Source organism: Balaenoptera borealis, assembly GCF_965194805.1.
Source record: "Balaenoptera borealis genome assembly, chromosome: 6".
Lineage (NCBI taxonomy): Eukaryota > Metazoa > Chordata > Mammalia > Artiodactyla > Balaenopteridae > Balaenoptera > Balaenoptera borealis.
In genome coordinates this window covers 10780415-10794784 of record NC_138863.1, presented here as the reverse complement: position 1 = coordinate 10794784, position 14370 = coordinate 10780415, and the positions used below count along the sequence as shown (strand labels likewise).

The following is a 14370-nucleotide window of genomic DNA, read 5'->3' as shown; positions in this document are numbered from 1 at the left end:
ATGCATCAAATAAAATTATAAGATCAATCTCCACAGAACACTGATTAAAATTTCAGTAATTTCTATCTTTGATTCATTAAAAAATGTAAAATCTAAAATCCAACACAAAAATATATTCCATAATTAACCTGATATATTACAAAATCATTTTGTCATATCTGCCCAATTGTTAGTGTCAAATTGTTTTATAATTCTTAAGAGAAACAGTGATTTATAATCACCAGCTTAATTTTATTAGATACTGAAAACATTTCAGATTTTGACAACACAGATATTGATTTATAACAATTTGATTTTTCCCCTTGAGTGCCATTTTCTTGAAAAGTTTGTATAAAGTATCGTCATCAATTATCTAAATTTCAAAGTTTTGTGGCCAAGTGGTACAATGAATATAATATTTCTACACATTGTTTTAAAATTCTAGTTCATTTTTGGCATATCAATTAAATATTATAGAAAGAAAATTGGATTTCTTGTAGTCAATGAAATAGGTGATAAAATGAACTGAGTCTTTTTATATGAATAAGGACCCTAATAAAGTAGCTGAATTATTACACTGAGTTGTAGAAATGTGACGTGTCTTGGTGAATAAACAGTAATATTCAAAAGGTTTAATTTGCTGCAGCTGATGTTAATTCTATATTAACATTTTTACAGGCTACTACAAGATACAGAGCAATTTCACTGTAGTTAGTTTGCTCTTTAAAAGGTCACTTTAGAGTACTGCAATAGAAATAATTTTAAGGAGTTATTGGCATAATGTGTTTCTAATATTTTAGAAAATGTCTCAGCATTTGAATAGATATATAATCCCGATTCGAGCACGACAGTATTGGTCAGCAATACTGGATTTAGAGCAAGCACTCTCCTATCGAAAATGTCTCTCTTGGGATGTTGGAACCACACAGCTCACCATTTCAATTCTAAAGACCTTAGGCTGTAGAACAGACAGGGCAGAAAGTGAACCCCCAGTTTGCTTGACTTTCAAATGCCTCACACTTTAAACTAAAAATAATGACTATCTATCTATCTATCTATCTATCTATCTATCATCTATCTATCTATCTATCATCTATCTATCATCTATCTATCATCTATCTATCATCTATCTATCTATCTATTATCTATCTATCTATCTATCTATCTATCTATCATCTATCTGAAGTTTTAAAAAGTATTCCTGTGGTTCTTATTAACATTTTCATACATTAGGATGGAATGGAATGACTTAGTGGTAGTTTGACCGTGTTTGGCTTCACAGAGATTTGAGCAGCTTCAGGCCACGCTTAGAAATCTTTTTAGAGCCCTTTGCTAGCCCGCCTGGGAAGGGATGCTCAAAGAGGAAATGCCTGCGGAGCTGGGAAAGCTCTATTTCCTTACGGAATATAAATACTTCGCGCCTCTAGATGGCAGTCTTTAACAGGGTTGAAGAGCGGTGTCCGTCCTCTACCACTCCCCACTCCAGGCCCACCCCCATCTCGACTACTCGGCAGTGTAGTACCAGCTCCGTGTGTGCTTTAGCCTGTGGATGTTGGATTGAAGTGCTCTCCGAGAATTCGAGCTTCATATGTTTATCCCAGTGCCTGATACGCGGCGGGAAGCTGCCTAAACGTTCGCTTGGGGAAAAGAGGAAGTAAGGGATGACAGAACGGTCAACACGAAGCCCCTTTTGCTTAGGAAAGGTGGGGCTGTGCCGGCGGCAGCATCCTGCGCTCTCGGCGTGCACGCTCCGCGCGGAGCACAAAGAGAGCAAAAGCCACCTGCCCGGCTGGCGGAACCCAACCAGTGACCGCCTCAATTCACCCCTGAGGTTTACGCGGGTAGAAACATTAAAATCTGTTTCTTCGATTCGCAAAGGACTGGGTTGGAAGGACCGCGGAGCAGAGGCAAAGGGAGAGGAGACAGGACGAAACGCAAATCAGGGAAAACATGTTGCTGCCGCCTGGCAGCGTCTAAGGTGGGGGTCCCGACTCCCCCCGTGTGCGGACCCCAGGGCTGGTGTGGTCGGGGAACGCTGGAGGCCAGAGGTGTTAAGGAGAAACTCGTGGCCTGGCAGGAGGTTGGGGGCAGCTGAGGCGGGTGGGACTGGGGCGGACAGAGGTCTTTTCTATCCAGGGTCTCCGTCGGGGGCAGTCTAGGTCGGTCGGGCGTTAGGGGCAATCGCTCCCATCTCTCTCTCCCCAGCCCAGCAACCGCAGACACTCGCCCGGGTCCAGAGGGACGGGAGGTAGGGGTACTTTACCCTAGCGCTGCTCCCTCCTATTTTCATCCCTGCCTTGGACCCTGTCTCTCTACAAGGCGCGACACCTCTCCAGGCTGGGTCCACAGAAAGTCCAAGCTCCAGGCTTCCCCAGCCCCCCGCCCTAGAGGCTGACACGAGCTCTCTCCCACCCTGAGCTGCTCTGGCTCGCAGGCTCACCCAGCAGCGCTCCCGGTGGGGCATTTGACAGGGACCTCGATCTCCCCAGAGCTCCTCGCACAGCCGCGGCCGGACTTAATTGTAAGTTCAGAGTCCTCGGTTTCCTCGCGAGCCCCGTACAGACCGCGGCGCCCGCAGGGCAAGTTCGTGAGCGACTCGTAGCAGAGAACGGAGATTGATGGGCATTGGGTTGGGCAGAGGGGGAAGCAGGTCTTACCTTGGCGTGGAGAGCAGGGAGTTGCCATCCATTGTCTATGGGCGCGTTGAGAAGACTGAAAGGGCGGGCGAGGGATGGGAAGTCTGCGGTGCTAGGACCCGGTTCCCAGAGCGCAGAGACAGACGCGCGCGGGCTCAGGGGCGCGCAGGCTGGGACCACCGCGGCAGGGTGCTGTCTGAGCCTCGCTCCGCCCGGGCGGGGAAGCGTTGCACCCTGCGACCGCCAGATAGTCTCCTTCCAGGCGTCCCCTCTGATCTTGCAAGTGCGCTTGGCCAAAGCTCCAACCCTTCTACCCAGCTCCTGCCCTCCTCCAAGGCAACTCCAGTCTTCGTTGCCAGTGGCGCCTTCTGAGTTTTCGCTGCCTCTCCCTGTGCCCAGCAGAGGTGACTCCGAGAGAATTTCTCTCTCCCCGCCTCAAAGTCTCGTCCACTCCCCTCTCTCTCTCTCTCTCTCTCTGGGAAAGCAGTCTGAACCCTGAAGTTGTTCACCCACTTTCCCACATTCAGGCTCTACTCCTGGCAATGCCTACATTCCCCTCTGGTCGTGCACCACCCCTTTGGCTGCCTCTCTCAATTTTATCTTTATTTGTCTTCTACCATGTAATGGTTCATCACTCAGAGCAATGCTCTTTGATCTGCCAACTATTTTACCTTTACTTGGATTAGATTCTATTCTCACATTTCTGCAACGAACTCATTTTGCTTAATTGTGATTCACTCATACCTCATCTGTTAGAAGCCTGTGTGCACATAGAGATTTCAGAACCTATGACAGTGGTCATCCATCAGAGGCCAGCACCAGGCCCTGGAAGGAAGGGCTGTCACAAAAAAATCTGTATTTTCTGCTTCAGCGTCTCCTTGAGCAAGAATGACAATTGTTTTAAGAAGGAAGACATTGATAATAGCAAATGACTGTTAAGATGAGGGTGCTGTTGATTATGATCTTTTTTTATTAAATAAAAAAAATTTTAAAGAAAACTATGGGACTTCCACAAATGGGAAGATGGAGGACATGCACTTGGCCCTATTCCTCCTGGTAATCACAAATAAAAGCTCTGGAGATTGTAAGACAAGCATAAGAAGACAGAAGGATGGACAGAAGAAGGTGGGCAAGCTAGAGACCTTGGGACCCAAGAATGACAAGATAGTGAGTTCCTGGGGTTTTCTTTTGGCCTCAGATGTCCCAGACTTGGAGCTGAAGGAGCTGACAAAACCAGAAATGTCCATGAATGCAGACAAAAAAGGCCTCTTCTCTTTAGCCAAAGGACCAGGAAAGGGACAGCCCAGAAAGACAGAAACTCTGCAGAAAATAACAGCTTCAGTCCAGCAGAGCATCAAATAAAAAAATCCTGTGGCCCCACTCAACCCATGCCATCAAAGACCAAGTGAGGCACCTAGATTCATTCTATGAATACCACTTCTAGGCTCTTAGGAGGTATCCCAAACCCCCAGCCCAGGTGGTATCAGTGAAAACTCCAGCAGGAAGTATCAGCCTTCCCTCCCTACCTTGGTGTCACCAAAGCCAACAAAACCAAATGAGATTCACAGTCTCCTAACATAGTACCCTAAATGTGCAGGCTTTACAGAAAATTACTCATCCTACCAGGAGCAAGGAAGATTTCAAGAGGAATTTCAAACGGATTATCCAATATGAACAAAGGAGAGAATATATGCTAGAAAAAGAAAAGAAGGAAAGGAGACGAACACAGTCCCAAGAACATGTGAAGAAAAATGGCTGAAAAAAATCCCCAAATTTGGCAAAAGACTTAAAGCTATAGGTTCAAGAAGCTGAGCAAAATCCCAACATAATAAACCCAAAGAAATCCACACAAAGGCATATCATAGTCAAACGTCTAAAAATTAAAGACAAAGACAAAATACTGAAAGCAATTGTAGAGAAACATCACCTTACTTCTAAGGGAAAACAGTACAAATAATAGCAGATTTCTCATCAGAAACCACGGAGGCAAGAAGTGACATAACATTTTTACATTGCTGAGGAAAAGAACTATCAACACAGAATCAAGTATCCAGTGAAAATATTGTTCAGAAATGGAGGTGAAATCAAGACATTCTCAGATGAAGGAAAACTAAGAAAATTTGTCGTCTGTAGACTTACCCTAAAAGAATGGCTAAAGGCGGTTCTCCAAACAGAAAGGAAACTATAAGGAAGGAATCTTGGAATATCAGGAAAAAAACAAAACAAAACACGATGAGCAGTAATATGATAAAACAATAGGTTTCCTTTCTCCTCTTGAGTTTTCTAAATCATATTTGACAGTTAAAGTAAAAATTATAACGTTGTCTGATGTACTTCTAAATATATGTAGAGGAAATATTTAAGACAATTGTATTATAAAGGCAAGAAGATACAGGGACATAAGAGACATGAGGTTTCTACACTTTGCTCAAACTGGGAAATTAATACCACTAGAAGACTTTGATAAGTTATGTGTATTTAATGCAATATGTAGAGAAATCACTAAGAAAAGCTATACAAATAGATATGCTCAAAATATTATAGATAAATCAAATTGAAATAAATAATGTTAAGTAACACACAGTAAGGCAGGGAGAAAGGAAATAGGAACAAAAAAGATAAAACAAATAAAAAACAAAAAAAAGTCAGTTTTAAGCTCTAATATATCAATGATTACATTAAATTTAAATGGTCTAAATACAACAGATAAAAGACAAAAATTGGCAGAGTGGATTAAAAACATGACTCAATTATATGCTGTATATAAGAAATTCATTTCAAATATAGCTATATAAGAAAGTTAGAAAAAGATATATCATGCTAGTATTATTCAAAAGAAATCATGAGTGGCTATATTAATATCAGATACAGTAGACCTCAGAGCAAAGAAAATTACTAGAGACAGAGAGGGAGTTTACACAGTGATAAAAAGGTCAATGTACCAAGATGACATAGGTACTCTAAATGTGTACATGACAAAAAACAGCTGCAAAACCTGTGAAGAAACAAACGCATAGAACAGACTGGAGAAATAGACAAATCTACAGTTATAGTTGCAGACTTTAACCACTTTTTCTCAACAACTGATAAAACAACTAGACAGAAAATCATAAAGGATATAGAAGGACTTAAAAACACCATAAGCCAACAGGATCTAATGAACATTTATAGAACAATCCACCTAAAAGCAGCAGAATATATAATTTTTTCAAGTGTTCATTAAACATATACCAAGATAGATCTGAAGCACAAAGCAAACCTCAACAAATGTAAAAGAATTGAAATCATATCATACACAGAGCATTCCCCAACCAAAATGGAAACAAAAATATCAAGAACAGAAAGATAAAAGGAAAATATCCAAACCTTTGAAAACTAAACAGTATACTTTTAAATAATCCATGGCTCAAAGAGGAAGTCTCAAAGAAAGTTAAAAAACACAATGAATTCAATGAAGATGGAAATACAACATATCAATATTTGTGAGAGATAATTAACTAGTCCTGATGGGAAAACTTATCATGATAAATGTATATATTAGAAAAGTGGAAAATTCTCTAATCAATAATCTAAGCTCCCACTTCAAGCACTTAGAAAAAAAATGGCAGAATAAACCTAGAGTAAGAAAAAGGAAGGAAATAATAAAGATAAGAGTACAAATCGACAAAATCGAAACAAAATGTAGAAAAAAATCAGTGAAACGAAGAGTTACATCTTTGAAAAGATCAGTAAAATTGACAAAGTTTTAGCAAGATAGACAGAAAAATGGAGACGGTACAAATTACCAATACCAGTCACAATATGAAATATCACCAGAGATCCTGCAATCATCAAAAGATTAATAAGGAAATACTATGAAAAACTCTGCACACATTTTATTTGACAGCTTAGATGAAATTGACTAATTCCTCCCAAAACTGAAACTACTTATTATGTTTGAATTGCATCCTCTCCAAAAAGATATGTTGAAGTGTCAACCCCAGTGTTTCACAATGTGAATTTATTAGGGAATAGAGTCTTTGTGGATTTAAGCAAGTTAAGATAAGGTCATTGGGGTGGACCCTAATCCAATATAACTGATGTCCCTATAACAATGAGAAATGTGGACACAGACACACATAGAGCGAAGATGATGTGAAGAGACACAGGAAGAATGCCATGTGATGATGGGAACAGAGACTGGAATTACATGGTCACAAGACAAGGAATGTACGGGACTACCAGAGGCTGAGAAAGTCAAGGATGCTTCTCCTACAGGTTTTAGAAGGAACATGACTTTGCCGACACCTTAATTTTGGACTTCTAGTTTCCAGAACCTGAAGGCAATAAATTTTTGTGATTCTAAGCCACCCATTTCATGGTATTCTTTTATGGGGGGCATAGGAAACTAATACATTACCTAAACTGACCCAATATGAAACAAGTAATTTGAATAGCCTTATAACTGTTAAGGAAATTGAATTTATAATAAAAGAAATCCCTCCCTAAAAAATCTCCAGGCCCAGATGGTTTCACTGAAGAATTCTACAAACACTTAAAGAAAAAAAATTAATACTAATTAAACATAATCTTTCCCAGAAAATAGGAGAGGAGTAAATATGTCTCAATTTATTTTATGAGGTTGGTATGCCTTGATACCCATATCAGAGGGACACAAATAAAACTATGAACTAACATAGCACATGCATATAGATGTGGAAATCCTTAACAAAATATTAGCAAACAGAATTCAACAACAAGTAAACAGAGTTATACACTGATGACCAAGTGGAGATTATTTCAGGGATGCAAGGGTGGTTCGGTATTGGAAAATCAATCAATGTAATCCAGCATATTAACAAGTAAAAAGAAAAAACACATGATTATATCAACTGATGCAGAAAAAGCATTGGACAAAACTGAGCACCCATTTATGATAAAAAATATTGGAGAGAAATAGGAATAGAGGGGGACTTCCTCAACTTGAATAAAAATGCATGCCAAAGCCCTATGTTTAGTTATGTTTAATGACGGGAGATTGAATTCTTTCTCCCTAAGATAAAAAACAAGGCGAAGATGTCACCTCTTGCCATACTTATTTAACATAGCACTGAAAATTCTGGCCAGTGCAATAGACAGGAAAAGGAGATAAAAGGCATACAGATTGGAAAGGAAGAAATAAAACTGATCCTACTTGCAGAATACCTAATTTGTCTATGTAAAAATCTCAAGGAATTTATGGTAATAAAATATGAAAAGCCTAGAGATAAAAACTTGCAAGGTTGCAGGATACACGCAGAAACAAATTATATTTCTATTTACTGGTAATGAGTACATGGACATTGAAATTAAAAATACAATGCCATATTTGTATGGAAATATGTTAATATAAATGTTTCAGACATTACATGAAAAATAAATAAATAAATAAATAATTCCTTCCTCAACCAAAAAAAAAAAAAAAATACAATGCCATTTAAATGTACTCAAAAAAATGGAACACTGAGCTATAAATCTAACAAAACATATAGAGGAATTGTAGCTGAAAAGTCAAAATACAGATGAAAGAAATCAGAAAAACTCTAAATAAATTGAGAGGCATACTTTGCTCATAAATTAGAAGACTCAATATAGTAAAAAGGTCAATTCTCCCCAAATTCATATGTAAGCTTAACACAGTTCCTATCAAAATCCCAGCAGGTTTCTTTTTGGAGATATAGACAAAATTATTCTAAATATTTATATAGAAAGGGAAAGGAATTAAACAGCTATAACAGTTTAGAGAAAGAAGAATAAAGTGGTAGAAATCAGTCTACTTGATTTCAAGAATTAGCGTGTTACTATGTTAATTAAGACTGTAGTATGGGTGGAAAAATAGATAGATAAATCAATGGAATAGAATAGAGAAACCAGAAATATACCCACACAAATATGCCCAACTGATGTTTAGCAAAGCTGCAAAAGCAATTCAATAGAGGAGAGACTGACTTTTCAACAAATAATTTTGGAGCAATTGGACATTCGTATGTTAAAAAAAATGGGCCTGGACCAAGTTTCACACAACATGCAAAAATTAACTCATAACAAATCTCAGACTGAAATGTAAAATATAAAACTATAACACTTTTAGTACAAAACATCGGAGAAAATTTTTGGGATCTAGGGCTAGGCAAAAGTTCTTAGACTTTTAAAACTTTTTGTTCTATGAATGACCCTGTTAAGAGGATGCAAAGATCAGCTACGCATTGGAAGAAAATATTTTCAAACCAGATATCAGACAAAAGACTAGTGTCTAGAATACATTTTTAAATCTCTCAAAATTCAACTTTAAAAAAATAAACAATTCAACTAGAACATGGGCAAAAAACAGAAGCAGGCGTTTCACTGAAGAGAATTTACAGATAACAAAGAAACTCATGAAAAGATGTTCAATCTTACTATCCATTAAAGAAATGCAATTTAAAACCACAATGATATTTCACTATATACCTATCAGAATGACTAAAATAAAAAAGAGCGACAAGACAAAGTGTTGGTGAGGATGCAGACAAAACGAGTCACTCATCACTTATCCGTTACTGGTAGGAATGCAAAATGTAAAAAATCACTCTGGAAGCAGTTTGGCAGCTTCTTAAAAATACTAAACCTGCTAGAGTCACAGGACCCAGCAATTTCAGTCCTGAGCATTCATCTCAGAGAAATGAAGACTTAGGTTCACACAACATCCTTACTTGAATGTTTGTAGCAGCTTTGTTCATAATAATTGAAAACTAGAAACAACACAGATGTCCTTCAGTGGGTAAATGGCTAAACAAACTGGTATATCCATACCATGAAATAATACTTAGAAATTAAAAAAGGACAATCTATCAATATAGGCAATAACCTGGATAAATCTCCAGAGAATTATGCTTAGTGAATAAAGCGATCTCAATGGTTACATTTTTGTATGACTGTATTTATAGAACATACTTGAAGTAATAAAACTATAGAAATGGAGAGTGGGTTAATGGTTGCCAGGGAGGAGATGGGAGCAGGAGGGAAGTGGGTGTGGATATAAAAAGGCAATATGAGAGATCTTTGATGTTATGGAAATATTGTATATCTTTACTGTATATATGTCAATATTCTAGTTGTGATATCCAACAATAGTTTTTACAAGATGTTACCATTGGGGTAAATTGGTGTTGGAGGAGATTATCAAAAAGATGTGACCTCCGGTTAACCTGAGAACTTGACCTGGGCAATCGAACCCTCCTCACCCCCTCCCCTGTCCTTGGAATGTATACTCTGCCCACTGTTGCCACAGTGAGAGCCTTTGAAGGATGTGGCCTTGAGAGAGAAAGGTATTGTTGAGACCATCTGGACTGAATATGTGAATGAACCCAGTTAAGGCTTCTGTATAAACTTTTAAGATTCTGGAGGTAAGGTGCAGAGAGCCCACCCAAAACAATTCTCATATGTAAGTTCCCTTGCTTATTAACACTGCCACCTACCAATCTATAATGGTCTGCCTCCTTCCTCTGTCTCTCCTTGCCCTGCGTGTAGGGGCCAGTTTCAGATTTCATCTGGGAAGCTCTGGAGGGTGTGAACCAAACATTGGATAAAGAGTATGTGGGATAACTCTCTTTTCTTTCTTACCACTCTATGTGAAGCTACAGTTATATAAACATAAAAGTTTAATTAAGAAAAGAGAATATTGTATTTTGTGCTTTTTTAAAATTAATTTTTATTGGAATATAGTTGCTTTACAATGTCGTGTTAGCTTCCAATGCACAGCAAAATGAATCAGCCATACGTATACATATATCCCCTCCATTTTGGATTTCCCTCCCATTTAGGACACCACAGGGCATTAAGTAGAGTTCCCTGTGCTATACAGTATGTTCCCCTCAGTTGTTTATTTTATACATAGTATCAGTAGTGTATATATGTCAATCCCAATCTCCCAATTCCTCCCACCCCACCCCTTTTCCCCTTGGTACCCATACATTTGTTCTCTACGTCTGTGTCTCTATTTCTGCTTTGCAAATAAGGTCATCTATACCGTTTTTCTAGATTCCACATATATGCATTAATATACTATATTTGTTTTTCTCTTTCTGATTTATGTCACTCTGTATGACACTCTCTAGGTCCATCCACATCTCTACAAATGACCCAATTTCATTCCTTTTTATGGCTCAGTAATATTCCATTGTATATATGTACCACATCTTCTTTATCCATTCCTCTGCTGATGGACATTTAGGTTGCTTCCATGTCCTGGCTATTGTAAATAGTGCTGCTATGAACACTGGGGTGCATGTGTCTTTTTGAATTATGGTTTTCTCAGGATATACGCCCAGTAGTGGGATTGCTGGGTCATATGGTAATTCTAGAAAATATTGTTTTAATATTATCAACTGGTACATTACATGGAGTAACTAGTATAGATCCTATAGAGAGATTTAGACTTTTCTTCTAGATTTTACTGTCTCCATTAAAGAAAGAAAAAATTGCCTTCTCAGTGTCCATAATCAGTGGCAATGCAGGAGTAAGAGACAGAAAGAGATAGAGATAGAGATAGAGAGAGAGACCCTCTTTACCACAGTGGAATAAAGAGATGTGCTATCATGGCTTTGCTCTTTAAATTCTTTCAATGCTTTAAAATAAAACTTGAATAAAATAATTTTGGCATATTTTGTTGAAGAAGGTCTCTGAAAGATCAACTCCATGTAACTTGAAACACAGATCAAAGGACACATCAGAGGAGTGGATGAGGGGTTAATTGTCTGCACTCCACCACCACATGCGTACACTTATTTTACTTGCATTTCATTCTGCCATATTTTTCTGATTTAGGGCTGTTGTGATAAGTTTTCTATTGCTGCTGTAAAATATCACAAAATATCACAAAACAACAAAAAACCTGTTCACAGTTCTGGAGGTTAGAGGTTAGATATTGATCTCATCAGGCTAAAGTCAAAGTGTTGGCAGGCTTTGCTCTTTTCTGGAGATTCTAAGGGAGAATCTCCTTCCTAGTGATTCAGCTTATTTGTAGAATTCAGTTATTCAGTTCCTTATGGTCAGAGGGCCAATGTCCCCATTTTCTTTCTGCTGGAAACAAGGTTGTTTCTAATTCTAGAGGTTGCCACATTTCTTGGCTTGTGGCTCTGTCCCTCCATCATAAAAGCCAGTAATGCTGGGTCAAGTGTTTCTTACATGTCATTTCTCTGGCCCACCCTTCTGCACTGCTCTTCCAATTCTAAGGACACACATTATTAGATTGGGCCATGTAGATTACCCAGGATAATCTCAACTCAAAACCCTTAACAAAATCACATCTCTAAAGTCCTTTTGACCTTGTAAGGTAACACGTTCACAGGTTTTTGGGGATTGAGGCATGAACATATTTGGAAGGCTGTTATTCTGCCTACCATCATCAGCTGTTTTGGTGGGCTGGAGTGGTGGGTAGGGAAATGCATCTCAAATGCAGTGGCTTGCCAGGTTCTTCCTTTCTGAGACATGATTTACTATTACAGTGATCCCCAGGTTGTCTCTGCCCCCGCCCCTCCCTATTATGGAGATTCTAAGGGACTGTACTTATTGACACACTTTCACTCTTTCCTCTGACTATTCATGTTCCCATTAATCAGTAAATACCCACCGTGCATACCCTGTGACCCAGGTACTATTATAGGTAATGTACATCTTCAGGAGTAACAGGAATAGCAAGGTTCCTGCTTACTCTTGTGGAGGTTATATTCTGAAGGAGAGAGCAGACTAAATGAGAAACTTTAAGATAATGATACACAGTATAAATTACATCAAGGTAATTTTGGATTGAATGGTTGGAGAACATAATTCTAAAAAGGGAACAATTAAGCTCATAGAAGACCAGAAGGAGTCAGATGTACAGAGATCTAGGGGGAAGAGCTTGGGCAAGAGGCAGAGGGAACAGTTACTGAAATTGTTCCTGACCCAGTCCCAATGTGACAATGAACTTAGTGGCTTGGGAGTGCAAAGAAAGTTGGAACACATTTTCTTCATTGTGATGACTTTCCCTCTTCCTTATGCAGGATTTGCCTCGCTAAATCTTTTTTTTTTTTTTTTTAACATCTTTATTGGACTATAATTGCTTTACAATGGTGTGTTAGTTTCTGCTTTATAACAAAGTGAATCAGCTATACATATACATATGTTCCCATATCTCTTCCCTCTTGCATCTCCCTCCCTCCCACCCTCCCTATCCCACCCCTCCAGGTGGTCACAAAGCACCGAGCTGATCTCCCCGTGCCATGCGGTTGCTTCCCCCTAGCTATCTACCTCACGTTTGGTGGTGTATATATGTCCATGCCACTCTCCCACTTTGTCACAGCTTACAAACCTACTAGCTAATGGACTTGAGGATATGGGGAGGGGGAAGGCTAAGCTGTGCCCCGCTAAATCTTGCACTTCACAATTCATTCCCAGGTTGAGTACAAAGGCAAAGGCAAATCTGAGAAGTGAACGTCATAATAGTCTTTGCTCCTCCTCCCCCCACTCTCCTCTGAGTCTCCTCATGTCTGCATGAATATCTGTAACGATTGTACTGATTACTGACTGACTAACATTGAGGCTTTTCTTCCAAGATACGTGACAGGCATGATATACGTTTCTCCATTTAAAAATAAAGAAAAGAAGTTAAAGTATCAGGAAGGAGATCAGTGTTGTAGGGAAGTGGTTCAGTGTGTAATTTGTATGTCCCACATTAGGGTATAACACTTGTTCAGAGACAAAGAAAATATCTATGAGCGTTCAAAGTCCTAAAAATTTCTTGATTACTGAGACTCAGAGTCTTAATTTGTAAAACAAAGGAGAACATTCTCCTGCTTGGCAATTGCAAGTGATCACGGCACCTGTTAAAACAACTAAGCAATGAAGTTCCAAAAGAATTAACTGGGGACATTTGTAACTTTTTGTGCGTCATGTTAAAATAAATAGTTGGGAAGTTTATATTTTAAAAAAATGTAAATGGAAGATATGGCATCATGGAAACCTCAAAAACATTAGTTTGGCTGAAATTCTCCTTTCCAGTTTCTTAGCTTTGCCAGTGTTCTCAATTCTGGTGCCTGAGGCACTGCTCTCCAAAATGCAGGCTTCTACCAATTTTGAGAGCAAGGAAAAGGAGGTGTAATTAGGCATATGATGCTGGATGATGGCTATCAGAATTTGAGCTCCTGAGGGTGTGGGAGGGCGCCAAGCACTGTTCTTTTAATGTGGTCTCAAAACACAGTCAGAAATCAGTTGGTTTGGTTCAGACTTCTGGAACAAGTCTGAGCAACTAATTGTGAGGATTCTGAAGTTTCAGATTCAAGATTCGATCAAGGGTAGTCATAGAACTTGAAAGGATTTTGTACAAGTTCTGCACAGTCCCTAAGAGTGCATGAAAATAACGAACATCCACCTGTGCTGGCATAAGCGAGCAACCTACTTAGCTTTAAGGATATAGGTATAGAAGGGAAGCAAGTGAGATGTGAAGTGTATTTAGCAGCTTAAGGAGTTTGGAGATCAACAGAGTCAATGTACTGAGAGGCAGCAGTAAAATGGGAAGACACCCCCATAGAGCCCAGCTTCAGCCACTCTTGTCTGAGCAGACTCTTAGTATCCCTCCCTGGTGTCTGCAGCAGCACTGGTGATATTGATCAACTCAGCAAGACACATCTCAATATGATCAACTTAATGTGATCTGCATTTAACTTTAACCTGAACACACTAACCTATCCATGGAAGACTGTTCTTGAACATGGTTGAA

The 14370-nt window shown here is 39.1% G+C and overlaps 1 protein-coding gene and 1 long non-coding RNA gene across 3 annotated transcripts in view; both read right to left on the bottom strand.

The window, feature by feature from the left end:
• Window positions 1-2773, bottom strand: part of SPHKAP (SPHK1 interactor, AKAP domain containing) — a 149743-nt gene extending 146970 nt beyond the window's left edge. The window contains exon 1 of one of the 2 annotated variants that reach the window (XM_082396160.1): window positions 2637-2773. In XM_082396160.1, the coding sequence (XP_082252286.1) occupies window positions 2637-2668 (32 nt within the window). In that variant the 5' untranslated portion in view covers window positions 2669-2773. The remainder of the gene's footprint in view (window positions 1-2636) is intronic. The other variant, XM_082396162.1, reaches the window with a different exon arrangement.
• LOC309630721 overlaps window positions 1-14370 on the bottom strand; it is a 312390-nt gene that overhangs the window by 191389 nt on the left and 106631 nt on the right. The window lies entirely within an intron of this gene.